This window comes from Oncorhynchus nerka, linkage group LG25, assembly GCF_034236695.1.
Source record: "Oncorhynchus nerka isolate Pitt River linkage group LG25, Oner_Uvic_2.0, whole genome shotgun sequence".
Taxonomy (NCBI): domain Eukaryota; kingdom Metazoa; phylum Chordata; class Actinopteri; order Salmoniformes; family Salmonidae; genus Oncorhynchus; species Oncorhynchus nerka.
Genome location: NC_088420.1, coordinates 13,791,929 through 13,811,989, shown reverse-complemented (window position 1 = coordinate 13,811,989; position 20,061 = coordinate 13,791,929). Strand labels below are relative to the sequence as shown.

Below are 20,061 nucleotides of genomic sequence, written 5' to 3'. Positions count from 1 at the left end.
TGGGGGAGCAGCCTTAGATGTTGATGTTGCGGACAAAAATTATTAAAGGAAAATGGCATAACTTGAGAAGGCAAGAACGAGATGTAAAGGGCATTCAGAAAGTATATATATACATTTTTTTTTTATATTACATTTACATAAGTATTCAGACCCTTTACTCAGTACTTTGTTGAAGCACCTTTAACAGTGATTACAGCCTTGAGTCTTCTTGGGTATGAAGCTACTAGCTTGGCACACCTGTATTTGGGGAGTTTCTCCCATTCTTCTCTGCAGATCCTCTCAAGCTCTGTCAGGTTGGATGGGGAGCATCAATGCACAGCTATTTTCAGGTCTCTCCAGAGATGTTCGATCAGGTTCAAGTCCGGGCTCTGGCTGGGCCACTCAAGGACATTCAGAGACTTGTCCAGAAGCCACTCAAGCGTTGTCTTGGTTGTGTGCTTACGGTCGTTCTCCTGTTGAAGGTGAACCTTCACCCCAGACTGAGGTCCTTAGTGCTTTGGAGCAGGTTTTCATCAAGGATCTCTCTGTACTTTGCTACTTTAATCTTTCCCTCGATCCTGACCAGTCTCCCAGTCCCTGCCGCTGAAAAACATCCCCACAGCATGATGGTGCCAACCCCATGCTTCACCATAGCGATGGTGCCAGGTTTCCTCCAGACATGATGCTTAGCATTCAGGCCAAATAGTTCAATCTTGATTTCATCAGACCAGAGAATCTTATTTATCATGGTCTGAGAGTCTTTAGGTGTCTTTTGGCAAACTCCAAGTGGGCTGTTATGTGCCTTTTCCTGAGGAGTGGCCTCCGTCTGTTCACTCTACCATAAATGCCTAGTTGGTGGAGTGCTGCAGAGATGGTTGTCCTTCTGGAAGGTTCTGGTGCGACGCAGACAGGGTGGCATGAGTGGTGAAACAGAACTGTTCTTTTGAGTTTTGATGTTGAGTCAGCCAGAGAAATTGATGTTAGGATATTTCAGTTATCCCGTACAAGATTTTGTGCCGAATCCATTACGTTGTTACAGGTGTCAAGCTTATGGGCATGTGGCAGCAGTGTGTAGGAGGGAGGTTCCTAGGTGTGAGAAGTGTGCAGAAGGGCATGAGACAAAGGAATGTGTAATATTGGGGAAAGAAGCAATCAGAAGTGTTTCCGGAGCTGGGTCAAGGGGAAAGGATCATGTGAGGATTTGTGTGAGTAGTAGAGTGATAGGCCAACAAGTGATATATGCTTCAGTAAGATTGGCTTTTTAGTGTTCATAGCAATGGTTAGAAAATAGAGGATGTGGTAACGGCAGAGAAGTATTTGGGTGTATGAGATTTGATGTCAGAAGATTTACAGGGTGTGTTGAGTGGTGGTGTCCAGTCCTTCCTGGCCGTTGACCTGAGGTAGGACTAGATATGTTTAAATAGTGGAATAGGGAAGTGGGTTATTAATGAGTGTAGGTTTAGATGGTAGGATATTTGTTTATTTTTTCCCCCATACAAAGTAAAGGGGATTTATACCCCAGTCTAGTTGATGGCGGTAATGCAACGTTTACTGTATGTCAACCGCCGTTAAACCTCATCGAAGAACAAGGGCGCAAAATACAACTTCCTGGTTTGATAAACTGTGAGTGACATCTTTCGCGATACAGGCAATTTCGTACGTTGTATTGACGACGGCCTTGTCTTGGAATGTAACATAATCGCTTTATCCATCAAGAGTGAAATACATATTCGTCTGCCACTTTCGGAAAATATCACATTTACGTGCTTTCTCTTAAACGTTATAATGGTCCATGACAAGAGTGAGTAAGCTCATGGTAAGTCGAAGTAGCCTAGCAAGCTATGGTGTCCGCCTTGACTTGGTTTCGATGTAATAGTCAGCTAGAATGCTAATGGTAGCCATATCACTTCTGTAGTTAGCTTAAATCTATCTGTACAGGAGCTAGTTATTTAATATATAAAGAAAGGAACCGTAGCCAGCTATCTGGCTAACGTTATTAGCTAGCTTCTATGTCAGCGTGCTTGTGTGCCTTTATGGTCAGCATACCCCCTTAAAAAGAAAGTTGGCCTCTAGCGAGCTATCTTACGTTAGCTAGCTAACGTTACTCTTTAGCTCGATACTTTATGGTTGCTAGTTAGTTACTCGTAGCCATCATCAATGCGCATAATGATTGTTCATATATAACGAGCTTATCAAAAACCACTAAATTGGCTTTCTTACAGTTAGCTAGCCAGCCAGGTAACGTTAACTACCTAATGTAACTAGTTGGTTGGCTACTTAACTTACTATGTTGATGAAAGCTAGGTAGCTTGCTTGGTTCAGTCTAAGCTAAGCCCTATGTCTAAAGAAACTAGTGAGCGAGTTACCAGTTGACGTTCTAGCATGGTTGACCACAAATTATGAGTCAGATCAGTGTCCACTGCAGAGTGATAACGGTAGGTAGCTAACGCTTTCACGTGAGTCAGCTAGCTAGATGGCTTAAATGTTGTCGATGATTCTAACGCTTTGCTAGTTACCACGTTAGTGTTCAGTATGAGCTAGCTAACGTTAGGTAACACTTGCCAACATTGTCATGTTAGCTGTCTTGGATTTCAGGTCGTTGCTTGGTGCAGTGAGCTGACTAAACAAACAACAAGAGACAGATCCATGCCATGCTTCTGTTACAGCCAAATCCGCCTGTTATGTGAATTGTCCCGATAGGGTTTCTCGACCAGTTTTAGCCCGGTTAAACTATCTTTGCTGCTTTATCGTCATTTCGGTTTGTCTGTCTGGTCTTTAGGGCCGATACCTGTGTGTAACATGTTGCCTAATTGTTGTTATTGTTGCAGAGGAGCCGCTGAACAAAGCTGCCAAAAAGCCTCCTTCCTTTCGAATGTAAGCTCAACGACTGACTTGTGCTTCTATTTAAAGTACTGATTTGGAGACAGACTTTTAATGCTGTCTGTGTGGATGGGCTGATGTGACACGATAATGATTGGAGATTGATGCAAGCTTTCCATGATGACACTGTGTGTGTGTGTGTGTGTGTGTGTGTAGGGGATGAGAGAAGCACAGGTGCAGCAGCAGCATTTACGGCTGTGGGGTCAGTGACTCTCTGTGAGCTCAGGATGGCGCAGGGAGGCCCTCCGCTAGACTATCACGTCCTGCAGGACCTCAAGCAGCGCTTCCCCGAGATCCCGGAGGGAGTAGTGTCCCAGTGCCTTCTGCAGGTAGGATACAGCAGCCAGACAGCTATGAGCACATACCTTACGTCCCAAATGGCACCCTATTGTGTTACTTTTGACCAGAGCCATATAGGCCCTGGTCAAAAGTAGTGTACTGCATAGGGAATTACATGCAGACCACTCTGCAAAATACATTTTATTCAATAATTTAATCTAAACTGCGTAGTCAGGCGCTAAAGTCCCGCCTCTCCCATCTCTTCATTGGTTTTTAAGAGCATTTACCCACGTGGTGATTGAAAGATGAACTGGGGTCCACACTCCAGTCCAGTTGGTGGTGGTAATGCACCTTAAATTTGGTTGCCAACTTAGTCAGAAGAAGAAGACTACTGATAGAGGAGAGATTGCTATTTTATTTAAAAAAATATATTATTTAACCAGGCAAGTCAGTTAAGAACACATTTTTATTTACAATGATGGCCTAGGAACAGTTGGTTAACTGCCTTGTTCAGGGGCAAAACAACATATTTTTTACCTTGTCAGATCAGGGATTCGATCTCGCAACCTTTCGGTTACTGGTCCTCTAACCACTAGGTTAACTGTCGCCCCTACTAGAAACTATTAGTTTCCCCTTCTATCTTTTATCTGTGGATTAAATGGATGACTAGAGAACACACTATTTTGTGTGCCATGAAATGGGTAAAAATTCTACAAAGATCCAAGGAAAAATGGACCGTGTGCATTTAACAACCCAATGTTTATATCCCAGAACAAATTAGATAGCAACAGCATGTTCGTGAATGTTTCATGTGTTTCAACCTGTCCCCAAATTAATATAAACTCAGCAAAAAAAGAAACGTCCTCTCAATGTTTATTTTCAAACTCAACATGTGTAAATATTTGTATGAACATAGCAAGATTCAACAACACAAACATAGACATAAACTGAACAAGTTCCACAGACATGTGACTAACAGAAATGGGATAATGTATCCTTGAAAAAAGGGGGGTCAAAATTAACAGTCCAGTTTTTGTTGTGGCCACCAGCTGCATTAAGTACTGCAGTGCATCTGCTCCTCATGGACTGCACCAGATTTGCCAGTTCTTGCTGTGAGATGTTACCCCACTCTTCCACCAAGGCACTTGCAAGTTCCTGGGCATTTCTGGGGGGAATGGCCCTAGCCCTCACCCTCCGATCCAACAGGTCCCAGACGTGCTCAATGGGATTAAGATCCGGGCTCTTTACTGGCCATGGCAGAACACTGACATTCCTGTCTTGCAGTGAATCATGCACAGAACGAGCAGTATGGCTGGTGGCATTTTCATGCTGGAGGGTCATGTCAGGATGAGCCTGCAGGAAGGGTACCACATGAGGGAGGAGGATGTATTCTCTGTAACGCACAGTGTTGAGATTGCCTGCAATGACAAGTTCAGTCCAAAGATGCTGTGACACACCGCCCCAGACCATGAGGGACCCTCTACCTCCAAATCGATCCCGCTCCAGAGTACAGGCCTTGGTGTAACGCTCATTCCTTCGATGATGAACGCGAATCCGACCATCACCCCTGGTGAGACAAAACCGCGACTCGTCAGTGAAGAGCACTTTTTGCCTGTCCTGTCTTGTTCAGCGACTGTGGGTTTGTGCCTATAGGCGATGTTGTTGCCGGTGATGTCTGGTGAGGACCTGCCTTACAGCAGGCCTACAAGCCCTCAGTCCAGCCTCTCTCAGCCTATTGCGGACAGTCTGAGCACTGATGGAGGGATTGTGCGTTCCTGGTGTAACTTTGCCATCCTGTACCTGTCCCGCAGGTGTGATGTTCGGATGTACCAATCCTGTGTAGGTGTTGTTACACGTGGTCTGCTACTGCGAGGATGATCAGCTGTCCGTCCGGTCTCCCTGTAGTGATGTCTTAGATGTCTCACAGTACGGACATTGCACTGTATTGCCCTGGCCACATCTGCAGTCCTCATGCCTCCTTGCAGCATGCCTAAGGCACCTTTCTTTTTTAGTTTTTCAGTCTGTAGAAAGGCCTCTTTTTAGTGTCCTAAGTTTTCATAACTGTGACCTTAATTGCCAACTGTCTGTAAGCTGTTAAACGGAACCCAAACTGGCTGCACGCGTGCTCCATCATGCATACATTTATTTTGTCTCCCCACACCAAACGCGATCACGACACAGGTTAAAATATCAAAACAAACTCTGAACAATTACATTAATTCGGGGACAAGTCGAAAAGCATTAAACCTTTATGGAAATTTAGCTAGCTAGCCTGCACTTGCTAGCTAATTTGTCCTATTTAGCTAGCTTGCTGTTGCTAGCTAATTTTTCCTGGGATATAAACATTAAGTTGTTATTTTACCTGAAATGCACAAGGTCCTCTACTCCGACAATTAATACAGAAACGGTTAACCGAATCGTTTCTAGTCATCTCTCCTCCTAGGTTTTTTCTTCTCTTGACTTTATATTGCGATTGGCAACTTTCATAAATTAGGTGCATTACCGCCACCGACCTCGTTCGTCTTTCAGTCACCCACGTGGGTATAACCCATGAGGAGATGTCACGTGGGTACCTACTTCTATAAACCAATGAGGCGATGGGAGAGGCAGGACTTGCAGCGCGATCTGCGTCAGAAATATAACTTCTATTTTAGCCCTCAGCCTGTTAGTGTCTTAACGACCGTTCCACAGGTGCATGTTCATTAATTGTTTATGGTTCATTGAACAAGCATGGGAAACAGTGTTTAAACCCTTTACAATGAACATCTGTGAAGTTATTTGGATTTTTACGAATTTTCTTTGAAAGAAAGGGTCCTGAAAAGGGACATTTCTTTTTTTTGCTGTGTTTAGTTGGTTCAGAGTTCGTTTTGACATTTCAACATGTGTGTCTGGATCGCGTCTGTTGTGGATGTGCAAAATCAACATTTGCGCAATGGTGCTCAAGCATGCTCAGTCTACACAAAATGTTAAGGTGCCATTTTGGAAGCATAGGTACACTCATTTTCTTGTTGAAGTTCCTGTATGCTGTTACACATGAAGTTGAATATTGACAGCTGTTTGTGGGGTTTGATCGATGATTTAGTCAGGGTTAGTGACCCTCTGTTTTCTACAGTTAATAGACAGAGAGCAGTGACCGCTATAGAATTCCAGTCTGGCCTCCATCACTGAGCTTGCTGTTTTCCTGTCTGCTGTTTCCTCTCTTCCAGAACAACAACAACCTGGATATATGCTGCCGCCTACTGGCTCAGGAGAGTAACAGATACCTCTATGGGGAGTTCCACAGTCCGGAGGAGGTTCGCCTGAGCCGGAACCACATGCTGCACATCCAGTTGGGCTACCCCCCCCCGGAGGCGGGCAAGTCCAACGGGGGTGGGCGCTCCCTGGTGCACAGCTCCAGTGACGGTCACATCGAGCTTCCGCGGGCCGGCTTCCAGGAACCCCTCTCGGCCCCCGCCACCATGGCACCCTCGCCGGGGTACAACCCCTTCTTCATGAAGGAGCACGGGGGGCGCTCAGCCAGCACCCCCACCCCTCCTCCCATGCAGGGCATGTCCCCTACCTACTCCCCCGTTCCCCGCTACACCATGAACCCCATCACGGTCACCCTCTCCCAGAACCTTCCCAATGCCCCCCAGGCCCTGCATATCCCCGTCGGTCACTATGGCAACAGTGGCGGCAATGCCCTCTACCTCCGTCCCTCCCCTCCCAGAGCCCCCAGCCCTCTCCTTGGCCTTCGCCCGGGCAGCCTGTGTATCAGCCCTCGCCCTACGCCACTCCCACCTACCAGTCCCCCTATAGCTCACCCCAGCACCAGCCCCACCAAGTGCAACCCCAACAGCAGGTACAGCACCAAGTCCAACACCAGCACCAGCCCCACCCCCAGCACCAGCAGACCCATGTCTTCCTGCCAATCAGCCCTCCCACCCTGGCCAGCATGCCCTACCACCAGCACCACCAACAGCAGCAGCCCATCTACCGGCCCTACCTGCCCAAGAGCTCCTTGAAGAACCAGATCGAGATCACCTTGGAGGGCACACGGCCCCGCAGCAACTCCCCCGTCCACTGTCCCCCGGGCCAGACGCTCTACATGGCCACAAGCCCCTCACCCAGCTCACCCCAGCGAGGCCTTAGTGGCGGGGGCCCCGCCGCATTCCACCCTGGGGTCTACCTGCACCAGGGCCCCACGCGGCCCAGACCTGCCTCGTCGCCCCAGCCGGGCAGCCAGGCGGGCTACACCTTTAAGATCAAAGTGTCCCCAGGCCAGGCCCAGCAGAGGCCCCCCTCAGGCTCCCCTCCCGTGTCCTCCCCTCCTGAGTCTCTGCTCAACATGGTGGACCAGGGGGAGCACCATGCGCTGGCCCCGGCACCTATCCTGCCCATCTCAGCTCTGCCCGGTAACATCGCTAGCCACATCGCCAACCGCATGCCCCGCCGGTCCAGCTCAGGCTCCGATGACTATGCTTACACCCAGGGTAGGCGTGGCTTATGGATGGATAAGAGTGTGTGTGCGTGCGCATTTGTGTGTTTACCAGTGCGCTTATTTGCTGTTTATACAATGGGTGGGTCTAATCCTAAATGTTTATTGGTTAAAACCACATTCCCAGCCGGTGTCTATTCCACAAGTTACCACCGGCTAAATCTATGACGTTAAAATGCCTTTTTACTCGGTTCCATCTGACTGTGCAATCCTCTGTCTCATTAGCCCAGCCAGGCAATTTATAAACTTGATCTCCTCCATAAAAAGCATCTAGACATTATCTCCCATTTCTTTTAGACTAACATTGGTTCATTATTCAAATTCGATCTCCAGCTGTCCCATAATTATGAACGTGTTGGGAGTCGGGAAGAGACAGACAGGTGGGCAGCTTTTCTCAGCAGGTGGAAATCATGAATCGGCATAATTTTTATGGATAGTTCTTTGTATATATCAATAGAAAACAGGTCAAACGAAATGAAGTGCAGCTAGTTTGCAGTCTTTCCAGCTTCAGTTTGAAGTGATTGTTGTGTTAGCTGTGTTGTTGGCTTGCTCTCAAACAACAGATTCCTGATGAGAGAGCACATTTTCTATGCCAGGTGAAATTGCATCATTAGTTCATTGTTATGGATGTACCAAATAAATGTCACTAGAGAACAGCTTAAACAAATGCAGCTACTGTTGTTATTTTGTCTGCACGGTTTGACATGACTGTAACTTTGCCGCAGTTGGCTGGCTAGCAAGCAAGGGATAAGAACGTTGCCAGCCAGTATGGCAATGGAACATTTAGAACTGGGTCGCATCCATAGATACAGAACAAAAAGACTGAACGACTGGTCGCTTCTCTGGCAATTGAACCGATAGTACAAACTACCAGCCGGCATTGGTAGCAACCCTAGATTTGTGTCTGGAGTGGACTATAATCTTGTGGAAGGAGGAAATGGTATGAATAAATTCATCAAAACAATTTTTTAAATTAAAATATCTCAAAGCTCTCAAGGCAAAGGGTGGCTATTTGAAGAATATCAAATATAAAATATATTTTGAATTATTATTATTATAACTTTTTTTTTTTTTTTGGTTACTAAATGATTCCATATGTGTTTTTTCATAGTTTTGATGTCTTCACTGTTCGACAATGTAGAACATAGTAAAAAATAAAGCGAGCTTTTGACCGGTAGTGTATATATGGGTGTGAAATTAAAGAATTGACATACATTCAGTGCATTCGGGAAGTATTCAGACCCCTTCCCTGGGGTATTCAGATCCCCCCCATTCAGACTCGCCTGCTGATAAAATAAAACATTGAAATATATATTTATTGCGGGGAACTGTGGGTATCCGAACCGATACAGGACTCTATAGTATTTACGTGGGGATGTGTTCCTGTGTGTATGCATTCGTGTGTGCTTGCTCGCTTGCATTTGTTCATCTGTGCACAGAACCATTCCTGCACATCCACCTGTGTATTCCCTCGTCCCATCTGAAGCACTGTGTTCCCTCCGCTGTTTCCCCCAGCTCTCCTGCTGCACCAGAGGGCCCGGATGGAGCGTCTACTGAAGGAGCTGCTCATGGAGAGGAAGAAAGTGGAGCAGCTGAAGGCAGATGTCAACGACATGGAGTACGACGCCCTCCAGAGACGCTTCAGACGAGTCAACAGCAGCAGCCTCATCCCCCGGGTAAGATGTGAAGGGACAAAACATGGCGTGCACACACACGAACACACAACTGTGAAGTGTAAAAGCATAAGCACACACGGTGATCACACATATGCATACATGAACACACACACACCTTTTGAAGACAGTACGTAACGTGGCATGTGTGTGTGCTCACACATACCTTTGAATGCAATGGCGCACACACACTCACTAGCTACATACATATAGTGCCTTCGGAAAGTATTCCGACCCCTTTACTTTCCCCACATTTTGTTAGGTTACAGCCTTATAGTAATGTTTTTTAAATATATTTTTTTATTCCCTCGTCAATCTACACACACTACCCCACAATGACAAAACAAAAACAGGTTTTTAAGACATTTTGGCTAATTTATAAACAACAAAAACTGATATCACAGCAGCCTTAGATGTTGTTGCGGACAGAAATGATTTAAAGGAACGAAAATGGTATAACTTGAGAAGTCAAGAAAGAGATGTACAGCGCATTTGGAAAGTATATTTAAAACATTTAGAAAATAATCCATTTTACATAAGTATTCAGACCCTTTATTCAGTACTTTGTTGAAGCACCTTTGGCAGCGATTACAGCCTTGAGTCTTCTTGGGTATGAAGCTACAAGCTTGGCACACCTGTATTTGGTTAGTTTCTCCCATTCTTCTCTGCAGATCCTCTCAAGTTCTGTCAGGTTGGATGGGGAGCCTTGCTGCACAGCTACAGTACCAGTCAAAACACCTACTCATTCAAGGGTTTTTCTTTATCTTTACTATTATCTACATTGAAGAATAATATTGAAGACATCAAAACTATGAAATAACAAATGGAATTATGTAGTAACCAAAAATGTGTTATCCGAAACCAAATATATTTGAGATTCTTCAAAGTAGCCACCCTTTGTCTTGATGACAGCTTTGCACACTCTTGGCATTCTCTCAACCAGCTTCATGAGGTAGTCACCTGGAATGCATTTCAATTAACAGGTGTGCCTTGTTAATTTGTGTAATTTCTTTCCTTAATGCGTTTGAGCCAATCAGTTGTGTTGTGACAAGGTAGGCGTGGTATACAGAATATAGCCCTATTTGGTAAAAGACCAAGTCCATATTATGGCAAGAACAGGTCAAATAAGCAAATAGAAATGACAGTCCATCATTACTTTAAGACATGAAGGTCTTAAAATGAAACTGGATCTCATGAGAACCGCCACAGGAAAGGAAGACCCAGAGTTACCTCTGCTTCAGAGGATAAGTTAATTAGTTACCAGCCTCAGAAATTTCAGCCCAAATAAATTATTCGGACTTCAAGTAACAGATACATCTCAACATCAACTGTTCAGAGGAGACTGTGTGAATCAGGCCTTCATGGTCGAATTGCTGCAAAGAAACCACTACTAAATGACACTAATAAGAAGAAGAGACTTGCTTGGGCCAAGAAACATGAATGAGCAATGGAAATTAGACCGGTGGAAATCTGTCCTTTGATGTGATGAGTCCAAATTGGAGGTTTTTGGTTCCAACCGCTGTGTCTTTGTGAGATGCAGAGTAGGTGAACGGATGATCTCCGCATGTGTGGTTTCCACTGTGAAGCATTGAGGAGGAGGTGTGATGGTGCTTTGCTGGTGACACTGTCAGTGATTAATTTAGAATTCCAGGCACACTTAACCAGCATGGCTACCACAGCATTCTGCAGTGATACGCCATCCCATCTGGTTTGCGCTTAGTGGGACTATCATTTGTTTTTCAACAGGACCCAACACACCTCCAGGCTGTAGAAGGGCTATTTGATCAAGAAGAGTGATGGAGTGCTGCGTCAGATGACCTGGCCTTCACAATCACTAGACCTTCCATATGGGTTATTTCATAGTTTTGATGTCTTCACTATTATTCTACAATGTAGAAAATAGTTTAAAAAATAAAGAAACCCTTAAATAAGTAGGTGTGTCAACTTTTGACCAGTACTGTACATAAACAAAATACACAAATGAGGACACCCCTTCTAATTAGTGGATTTGGCTATTTCAGCCACACCTGTTGCTGACAGGTGTATAACATTGAGCACACCTCCATGGAATCTCCATAGACAAACATTGACGGTAGAATGCCTTACTGAAGAGCTCAGTGACTTTCAACGTGACACTGTCATAGGATGCCACCTTTCCAATAAGTCAGTTTGTCAAATTTCTCTTAACCTGCCCAAATGTATAGTGCCAACTGTAAAGTGTGGTGGAAGAGGAATAATGGCCTGGGGCTGTTTTTCATTGTTCAGGCTGGGCCCCTTAGGTCCATTGAAGGAAAACGCCACAGCCTACAATGACATACTAGATTATTCTGCGCTTACAACTTTGTGGCAACAGCTTGGGGAAGGAACACGGACTGCAAGCCAGGCCTAATCGCTCAACATCAGTGCCTGACCTCACTAATGCTCTTGTGGCTGAATGGAAGCAAGTCCCCTCAGCAATGTTCCAAAATCTAGTGGAAAGCCTTCCCAGAAGAGTGGAGGCTGTTCTAGCAGCAAAGGGGGGACCAACTCCATATTAATGTCCATGATTTTTGAATGAGATGTTCAACGAGCAGATGTCCAAATACTTTTGGTCATGTGTATCTACACTGAACAAAACATTTCATGCAACATGTAAAGTGTTGGTCCCGTGTTTCATGAACTGAAATAAAAGATCCCAGAAATGTTCCATACGCACAAAAATAATATTTCTCAAAAATGTTATGCACAAATGTTTTACATTCCTGTTAGTGAGCATTTCTCATTTTCCAGGATAACCCGTCCACTTGACAGGTGTGGCATATCAAGAAGCTAATTAAACAGCATTATCATTTATACAGGGGACAATAAAATGTCCACTCTAAAATGAGGGAGCGTGCAGTTGGCATGCTGACTGCAGAAATGTCCACCAGAGCTGTTGCCAGATTCATTTTTCTACCATAAGCCACCTCCCACATCGTTTTAGAGAATTTGGCAGTACGTCCAACCATAACCGCAGATCACATGTCTGGTGTCGTGTGGACGAGTGGTTTGCTGATGTCAGTGTTGTGAACAGAGTGCCCCGTGGTGGGGTTATGGTATGGGCAGGAACAGAAGTGTAAAAATACTTTAAAGTACTACTTAAGTCGTTTTTTGGGTATCTGTACTTGTACTTTACTATTTATATTATGGACAACTGTTACTTAACTACATTCCTAAAGAAAATAATGTACATTTTACTCCATACATTGTCCCTGACATCCAAAAGTAGTCTGACTGAAACGCTCCAATTCACATACTTATCAAGAGAAAATCCCTGGTCATCCCTACTACCTCTGATCTGGAGGACTCACTAAACAGAGAAAATCCCTGGTCATCCCTACTACCTCTGATCTGGCGGACTCACTAAACAGAGAAAATCCCTGGTCATCCCTACTACCTCTGATCTGGAGGACTCACTAAACAGAGAACATCCTCCCTACTACCTCTGATCTGGAGGACTCACTAAACAGAGAACATCCCTGGTCATCCCTACTACCTCTGATCTGGAGGACTCACTAAACAGAGAAAATCCCTGGTCATCCCTACTACCTCTGATCTGGAGGACTCACTAAACAGAGAACATCCCTGGTCATCCCTACTACCTCTGATCTGGAGGACTCACTAAACAGAGAAAATCCCTGGTCATCCCTACTACCTCTGATCTGGAGGACTCACTAAACAGAGAACATCCTCCCTACTACCTCTGATCTGGAGGACTCACTAAACAGAGAACATCCCTGGTCATCCTTACTACCTCTGATCTGGAGGACTCACTAAACAGAGAACATCCCTGGTCATCCCTACTACCTCTGATCTGGAGGACTCACTAAACAGAGAACATCCTCCCTACTACCTCTGATCTGGAGGACTCACTAAACAGAGAAAATCCCTGGTCATCCCTACTACCTCTGATCTGGAGGACTCACTAAACAGAGAACATCCTCCCTACTACCTCTGATCTGGAGGACTCACTAAACAGAGAACATCCTCCCTACTACCTCTGATCTGGAGGACTCACTAAACAGAGAACATCCTCCCTACTACCTCTGATCTGGAGGACTCACTAAACAGAGAAAATCCCTGGTCATCCCTACTACCTCTGATCTGGAGGACTCACTAAACAGAGAACATCCCTGGTCATCCCTACTACCTCTGATCTGGAGGACTCACTAAACAGAGAACATCCCTGGTCATCCCTACTACCTCTGATCTGGAGGACTCACTAAACAGAGAACATCCCTGGTCATCCCTACTACCTCTGATCTGGAGGACTCACTAAACAGAGAAAATCCCTGGTCATCCCTACTACCTCTGATCTGGAGGACTCACTAAACAGAGAAAATCCCTGGTCATCCCTACTACCTCTGATCTGGAGGACTCACTAAACAGAGAAAATCCCTGGTCATCCCTACTACCTCTGATCTGGAGGACTCACTAAACAGAGAAAATCCCTGGTCATCCCTACTACCTCTGATCTGGAGGACTCACTAAACAGAGAAAATCCCTGGTCATCCCTACTACCTCTGATCTGGAGGACTCACTAAACAGAGAAAATCCCTGGTCATCCCTACTACCTCTGATCTGGAGGACTCACTAAACAGAGAAAATCCCTGGTCATCCCTACTACCTCTGATCTGGTGGACTCACTAAACAGAGAAAATCCCTGGTCATCCTTACTACCTCTGATCTGGAGGACTCACTAAACAGAGAACATCCCTGGTCATCCCTACTACCTCTGATCTGGAGGACTCACTAAACAGAGAACATCCCTGGTCATCCCTACTACCTCTGATCTGGAGGACTCACTAAACAGAGAAAATCCTGGTCATCCCTACTACCTCTGATCTGGAGGACTCACTAAACAGAGAAAATCCCTGGTCATCCCTACTACCTCTGATCTGGAGGACTCACTAAACAGAGAAAATCCCTGGTCATCCCTACTACCTCTGATCTGGAGGACTCACTAAACAGAGAAAATCCCTGGTCATCCCTACTACCTCTGATCTGGAGGACTCACTAAACAGAGAAAATCCCTGGTCATCCCTACTACCTCTGATCTGGTGGACTCACTAAACAGAGAAAATCCCTGGTCATCCCTACTACCTCTGATCTGGTGGACTCACTAAACAGAGAAAATCCCTGGTCATCCCTACTACCTCTGATCTGGAGGACTCACTAAACAGAGAAAATCCCTGGTCATCCCTACTACCTCTGATCTGGAGGACTCACTAAACAGAGAAAATCCCTGGTCATCCCTACTACCTCTGATCTGGAGGACTCACTAAACAGAGAAAATCCCTGGTCATCCCTACTACCTCTGATCTGGAGGACTCACTAAACAGAGAAAATCCCTGGTCATCCCTACTACCTCTGATCTGGAGGACTCACTAAAACAGAGAAAATCCCTGGTCATCCCTACTACCTCTGATCTGGAGGACTCACTAAACAGAGAAAATCCCTGGTCATCCCTACTACCTCTGATCTGGAGGACTCACTAAACAGAGAACATCCCTGGTCATCCCTACTACCTCTGATCTGGAGGACTCACTAAACAGAGAACATCCCTGGTCATCCCTACTACCTCTGATCTGGAGGACTCACTAAACAGAGAAAATCCCTGGTCATCCCTACTACCTCTGATCTGGTGGACTCACTAAACAGAGAAAATCCCTGGTCATCCCTACTACCTCTGATCTGGAGGACTCACTAAACAGAGAAAATCCCTGGTCATCCCTACTACCTCTGATCTGGAGGACTCACTAAACAGAGAAAATCCCTGGTCATCCCTACCTCTGATCTGGTGGACTCACTAAACAGAGAAAATCCCTGGTCATCCCTACTACCTCTGATCTGGCGGACTCACTAAACAGAGAAAATCCCTGGTCATCCCTACTACCTCTGATCTGGTGGACTCACTAAACAGAGAAAATCCCTGGTCATCCCTACTACCTCTGATCTGGTGGACTCACTAAACAGAGAAAATCCCTGGTCATCCCTACTACCTCTGATCTGGAGGACTCACTAAACAGAGAAAATCCCTGGTCATCCCTACTACCTCTGATCTGGAGGACTCACTAAACAGAGAAAATCCCTGGTCATCCCTACTACCTCTGATCTGGTGGACTCACTAAACAGAGAAAATCCCTGGTCATCCCTACTACCTCTGATCTGGTGGACTCACTAAACAGAGAAAATCCCTGGTCATCCCTACTACCTCTGATCTGGTGGACTCACTAAACAGAGAAAATCCCTGGTCATCCCTACTACCTCTGATCTGGTGGACTCACTAAACAGAGAAAATCCCTGGTCATCCCTACTACCTCTGATCTGGCGGACTCACTAAACAGAGAAAATCCCTGGTCATCCCTACTACCTCTGATCTGGTGGACTCACTAAACAGAGAAAATCCCTGGTCATCCCTACTACCTCTGATCTGGCGGACTCACTAAACAGAGAAAATCCCTGGTCATCCCTACTACCTCTGATCTGGCGGACTCACTAAACAGAGAAAATCCCTGGTCATCCCTACTACCTCTGATCTGGCGGACTCACTAAACAGAGAAAATCCCTGGTCATCCCTACTACCTCTGATCTGGCGGACTCACTAAACAGAAAATCCCTGGTCATCCCTACTACCTCTGATCTGGCGGACTCACTAAACAGAGAAAATCCCTGGTCATCCCTACTACCTCTGATCTGGAGGACTCACTAAACAGAGAAAATCCCTGGTCATCCCTACTACCTCTGATCTGGCGGACTCACTAAACAGAGAAAATCCCTGGTCATCCCTACTACCTCTGATCTGGCGGACTCACTAAACAGAGAAAATCCCTGGTCATCCCTACTACCTCTGATCTGGCGGACTCACTAAACAGAGAAAATCCCTGGTCAATACCTCTGATCTGGCGGACTCACTAAACAGAGAAAATCCCTGGTCATCCCTACTACCTCTGATCTGGCGGACTCACTAAACAGAGAAAATCCCTGGTCATCCCTACTACCTCTGATCTGGCGGACTCACTAAACAGAGAAAATCCCTGGTCATCCCTACTACCTCTGATCTGGCGGACTCACTAAACAGAGAAAATCCCTGGTCATCCCTACTACCTCTGATCTGGCGGACTCACTAAACAGAGAAAATCCCTGGTCATCCCTACTACCTCTGATCTGGCGGACTCACTAAACAGAGAAAATCCCTGGTCATCCCTACTACCTCTGATCTGGCGGACTCACTAAACAGAGAAAATCCCTGGTCATCCCTACTACCTCTGATCTGGCGGACTCACTAAACAGAGAAAATCCCTGGTCATCCCTACTACCTCTGATCTGGCGGACTCACTAATCACATGTTTTGCTTGTAAATTATGTCTTAATGTTGTGTGCCCCTGGCTATCCTTACATTTTTAAAACATGAAAATGAGGCCATTTGCTTAATATAAGGAATTTGAAATTATTTATACTTTTGATACTTAATTAAGTATATTTAAAACCAAATACTTTTTAGGCTTTTACTCAAGTAGTATTTTACAGGGTGAGTTTCACTTTTACTTGAGTCATTTTCTATTAAATGATCTTTACTTTTACTCAAGTATGACAATTGGGTACTTTGTCCACCACTGGGCAGGCATAAGCTACAGACAATGAACACAATTTGCATTTTATTGATGGCAACTTGAATGCACAGAGATACCTTGACGAGATCCTGAGGCCCATTGACGTGCCATTCATCCACCGTCATCACCTCATGTTTCAGCATGATAATGCACAGCCTCATGTTGCAAGGATCTGTACACAATTCCTGGAAGCTGAAAATGACCCAGTTCTTCCATAGCCTGCATATTCACTGACATGTCACCCGTAGAGCATGTTTGGGATGCTCTGGATCAATGTGTACGACAGCATTTTCCAGTTCCCGCCAATATCCAGCAAGTTTGCACAGCCATTGAAGAGGAGTGGGACAACATTCCACAGGCCACAATCAACAGCCTGATCAATTCTATGTGACGGGGATGTGTTGCACCGCATGAGACAAATAATGTTCACACCAGATACTGACTGGTGTTCTGATCCACAGCTTATTTTAAAGGTATCTGTGACCAATGGATGCATATCTGTATTCCCAGTCATGAGATACACATAGATTAGGGCCTAATTTATTTATTTATTTCAATTGAATGATTTCCTTAAATAAACTGGAACTCAGTAAAATCTTTGAAATTGTTGCATGTTGTGTTTTATATTTTTGTTCAGTGTAAATAACCATATACTGTAAAAGTACAGGTAACAGCTAAGATAATGGAAACACTTGAGTAAATGAGTGATGTGAAGTATATTTAAAGCAAGTGCTTCCACACAGGTGTGGTTCTAGAGTTAATCAAGCAATGAATGCCCCATTGTGCTTAAGGTCATGTATAAACAATTCTGGGATGGCCATTTATTTTGGCTACCATGACTATGCCCTCATAGGATGACAATGCCCCCATCCACAGGGCACGAGTGGTCCCTGAATGGTTTGATGAGCATGAAAACAATGTAAACCCTATGCCATGACCGTCTTAGACACCAGATCTCAACCCAATTGAACACTTAATGGAGATTCTGGACAGCGTTTTCCACCACCATCAACAAAACACCAAGTGATGGAAGAATGGTGTCATCTCCACCAATAGAGTTCCAGACACTTGTAGAATTTGAGCCAAGGTGCATTGCAGCTGTTCTGGCTCAACGCCCTATTAAGACACTTGATGGTGTTTCCTTTATTTTAGCGGTTACCTGTATATGTGCATGCAAAACAGCTTTGATCTGATTCTTATCACATAGATAGGTATTTGTAAGTCTTTGCAGAGTATTAGATTTGGTGGGAAACCTTCTGTTATCTCTATTTTTGTGTCTCATCTCTCACCCAATTCACTGGTGTTTGCCTGTTCCAGCCTGAAGAGATGACCCGATTACGCAGTCTGAACAGACAGCTTCAGATTGATATCGACTGCACCCTGAAGGAGACGGATCTGCTGCAGTCTAGAGGTGTATATACACACACACACACACAAACAGGCTTTTGAAGATGCAGTGTACAGGAGCACCCATTCAGGAGTCAAACTACCAATGCTGTACTAATTGTATCATTTCCACAGGGAAGTTTGATCCGAAAGCCGAGAACAACTTTTATAAGAACATACAGACCGGTCCGGTGGTACCACCCAAGCCAGGAAGGAAAGGTGAGAACCATGATGTCCACCTATCGTACCATTGTTAACATTGGTAACACTTTACTTAAAGGGGTGATCTGCAATTGATACATCCATTTTATTTTTATACTTTTCAATTAATGATGTACCAAATGAAATGATTGAAGAATAGAACCAATATAAATGCTTCATGAGCTTAGTTCAGCTGTCGTACCCTGTCAGAACCCAACATGGAAGCTTCTTTTACTCCATTGTTTGTAAACAACATAATTGTAGACAAACCCTGCATAACCTCAAAACATGGTTCAAACTCATTTTGGTATCATGGATGGTCAGTCCTTGCATCCATAGCCCTGTCTATGAATTTGAGTGTTTACATTTTCTTCAGCCCTATCCTTCAGCGTTTTACCAAAACAGTGGAGTGTCCACTTCTTTATTGTTTTTACAATTTGTTTTACTAAGACTATATATACTGTGTTTATCTGTGTGACGCTAAGACTGTTTTATATGCTGTGTTTGTCTGTGTGATGCTAAGACTCTTGTCTTTCTCCCAGAGGTGGAGCGGAAAGCCAAGCCTGTAGCTGTGGGGCCCCTCAGAGGGACGAGGACTTTGAGGGAGCCCAGTGGAGCTGTGAAGAATGCACCTTCCTCAACCACCCTGCACTCAACCGCTGTGAACAGTGTGAGATGCCGCGCTACACCTGAACCTTGCCCAGCCCACTCCAGCCCTATCCCGGATAGTAGTCACCCCCCCCCACCCTTACAACCTCCATCCCTGTAAACTCCTCCTCCAATTGGTCCCTGCCCATGGCTTTGTGTGATAACCCTCCCCCCTGCACTTTGACCCTTGCTTCCATTGGAGGAAAGCATTTTTACAGGAGAGGATGGCGGGAGACTGTTCTCATGGCAACCTAAAAAGGAGGGACTAGCTGTCAGTGGGTGTGGCTACAACTACTGGAGCGTTGTTTTTAAAATACGCAGGAAGAGGAGGCGTGGTTTACAGAGTGAACATTCCGTTGCAGAATGAATGACTGCCCTGTTTACACGACTGAGCCCATTCCCAAACCCCGTGGACGAACGCAGGCGCTTCTTACAGTGGGCCAGGGCTGCACTCTGACAGTGGGACAATGCAATGGCTAAAATAAAGGGTCTGGTGAATTCATCCTAATGTAGATTATACACTGTATCAGCTCTGTACCAAGAGCTCCTCCTTTCATCAAATGAAGAACACTAAAGAGACTTGCATATGAATATAGTCCTGGTACTTGTATGCATATTATGCCCACACTGTATTCCGTGTTAAAAAGATGTCAATTTTCCTGTGCAAATGCCTCAAGTTGCTGTACTTAATAAAGGAGCTGATTCTATGTGACTGTTGCTTTACACCTGGAATATTTCCTGTAGTCTCGTTTTTTCTTCTATTTCCTGTAGTTTGTGGCATTTTAGTTTCATGGTCCAATATAGCCGTTTTTAGCTTAATATCAAATCATTTCTGGGTAACAATTGAAGTACCTTACTGTGATTTTGTTTTTACATTTAAATGGTCAAAAGAAACAGCAATTTTGCA

General features: G+C 45.0%; 1 protein-coding gene across 1 annotated transcript; it reads left to right on the top strand.

Annotated features, from left to right (window-relative positions):
* The first annotated feature begins 1,608 nt into the window (after positions 1–1,608).
* On the top strand, positions 1,609–19,866 carry LOC115109054 (TGF-beta-activated kinase 1 and MAP3K7-binding protein 3-like). The gene is given in 10 exon segments (XM_029633615.2): positions 1,609–1,795; positions 2,808–2,853; positions 3,016–3,188; positions 6,345–6,834; positions 6,837–7,610; positions 9,131–9,291; positions 18,237–18,330; positions 18,441–18,524; positions 19,049–19,081; positions 19,084–19,866. Coding segments are annotated over 8 exon segments (1,854 nt in total). The 5' UTR covers positions 1,609–1,795; positions 2,808–2,853; positions 3,016–3,086; the 3' UTR covers positions 19,200–19,866.
* The last annotated feature ends 195 nt before the right edge of the window (positions 19,867–20,061 follow it).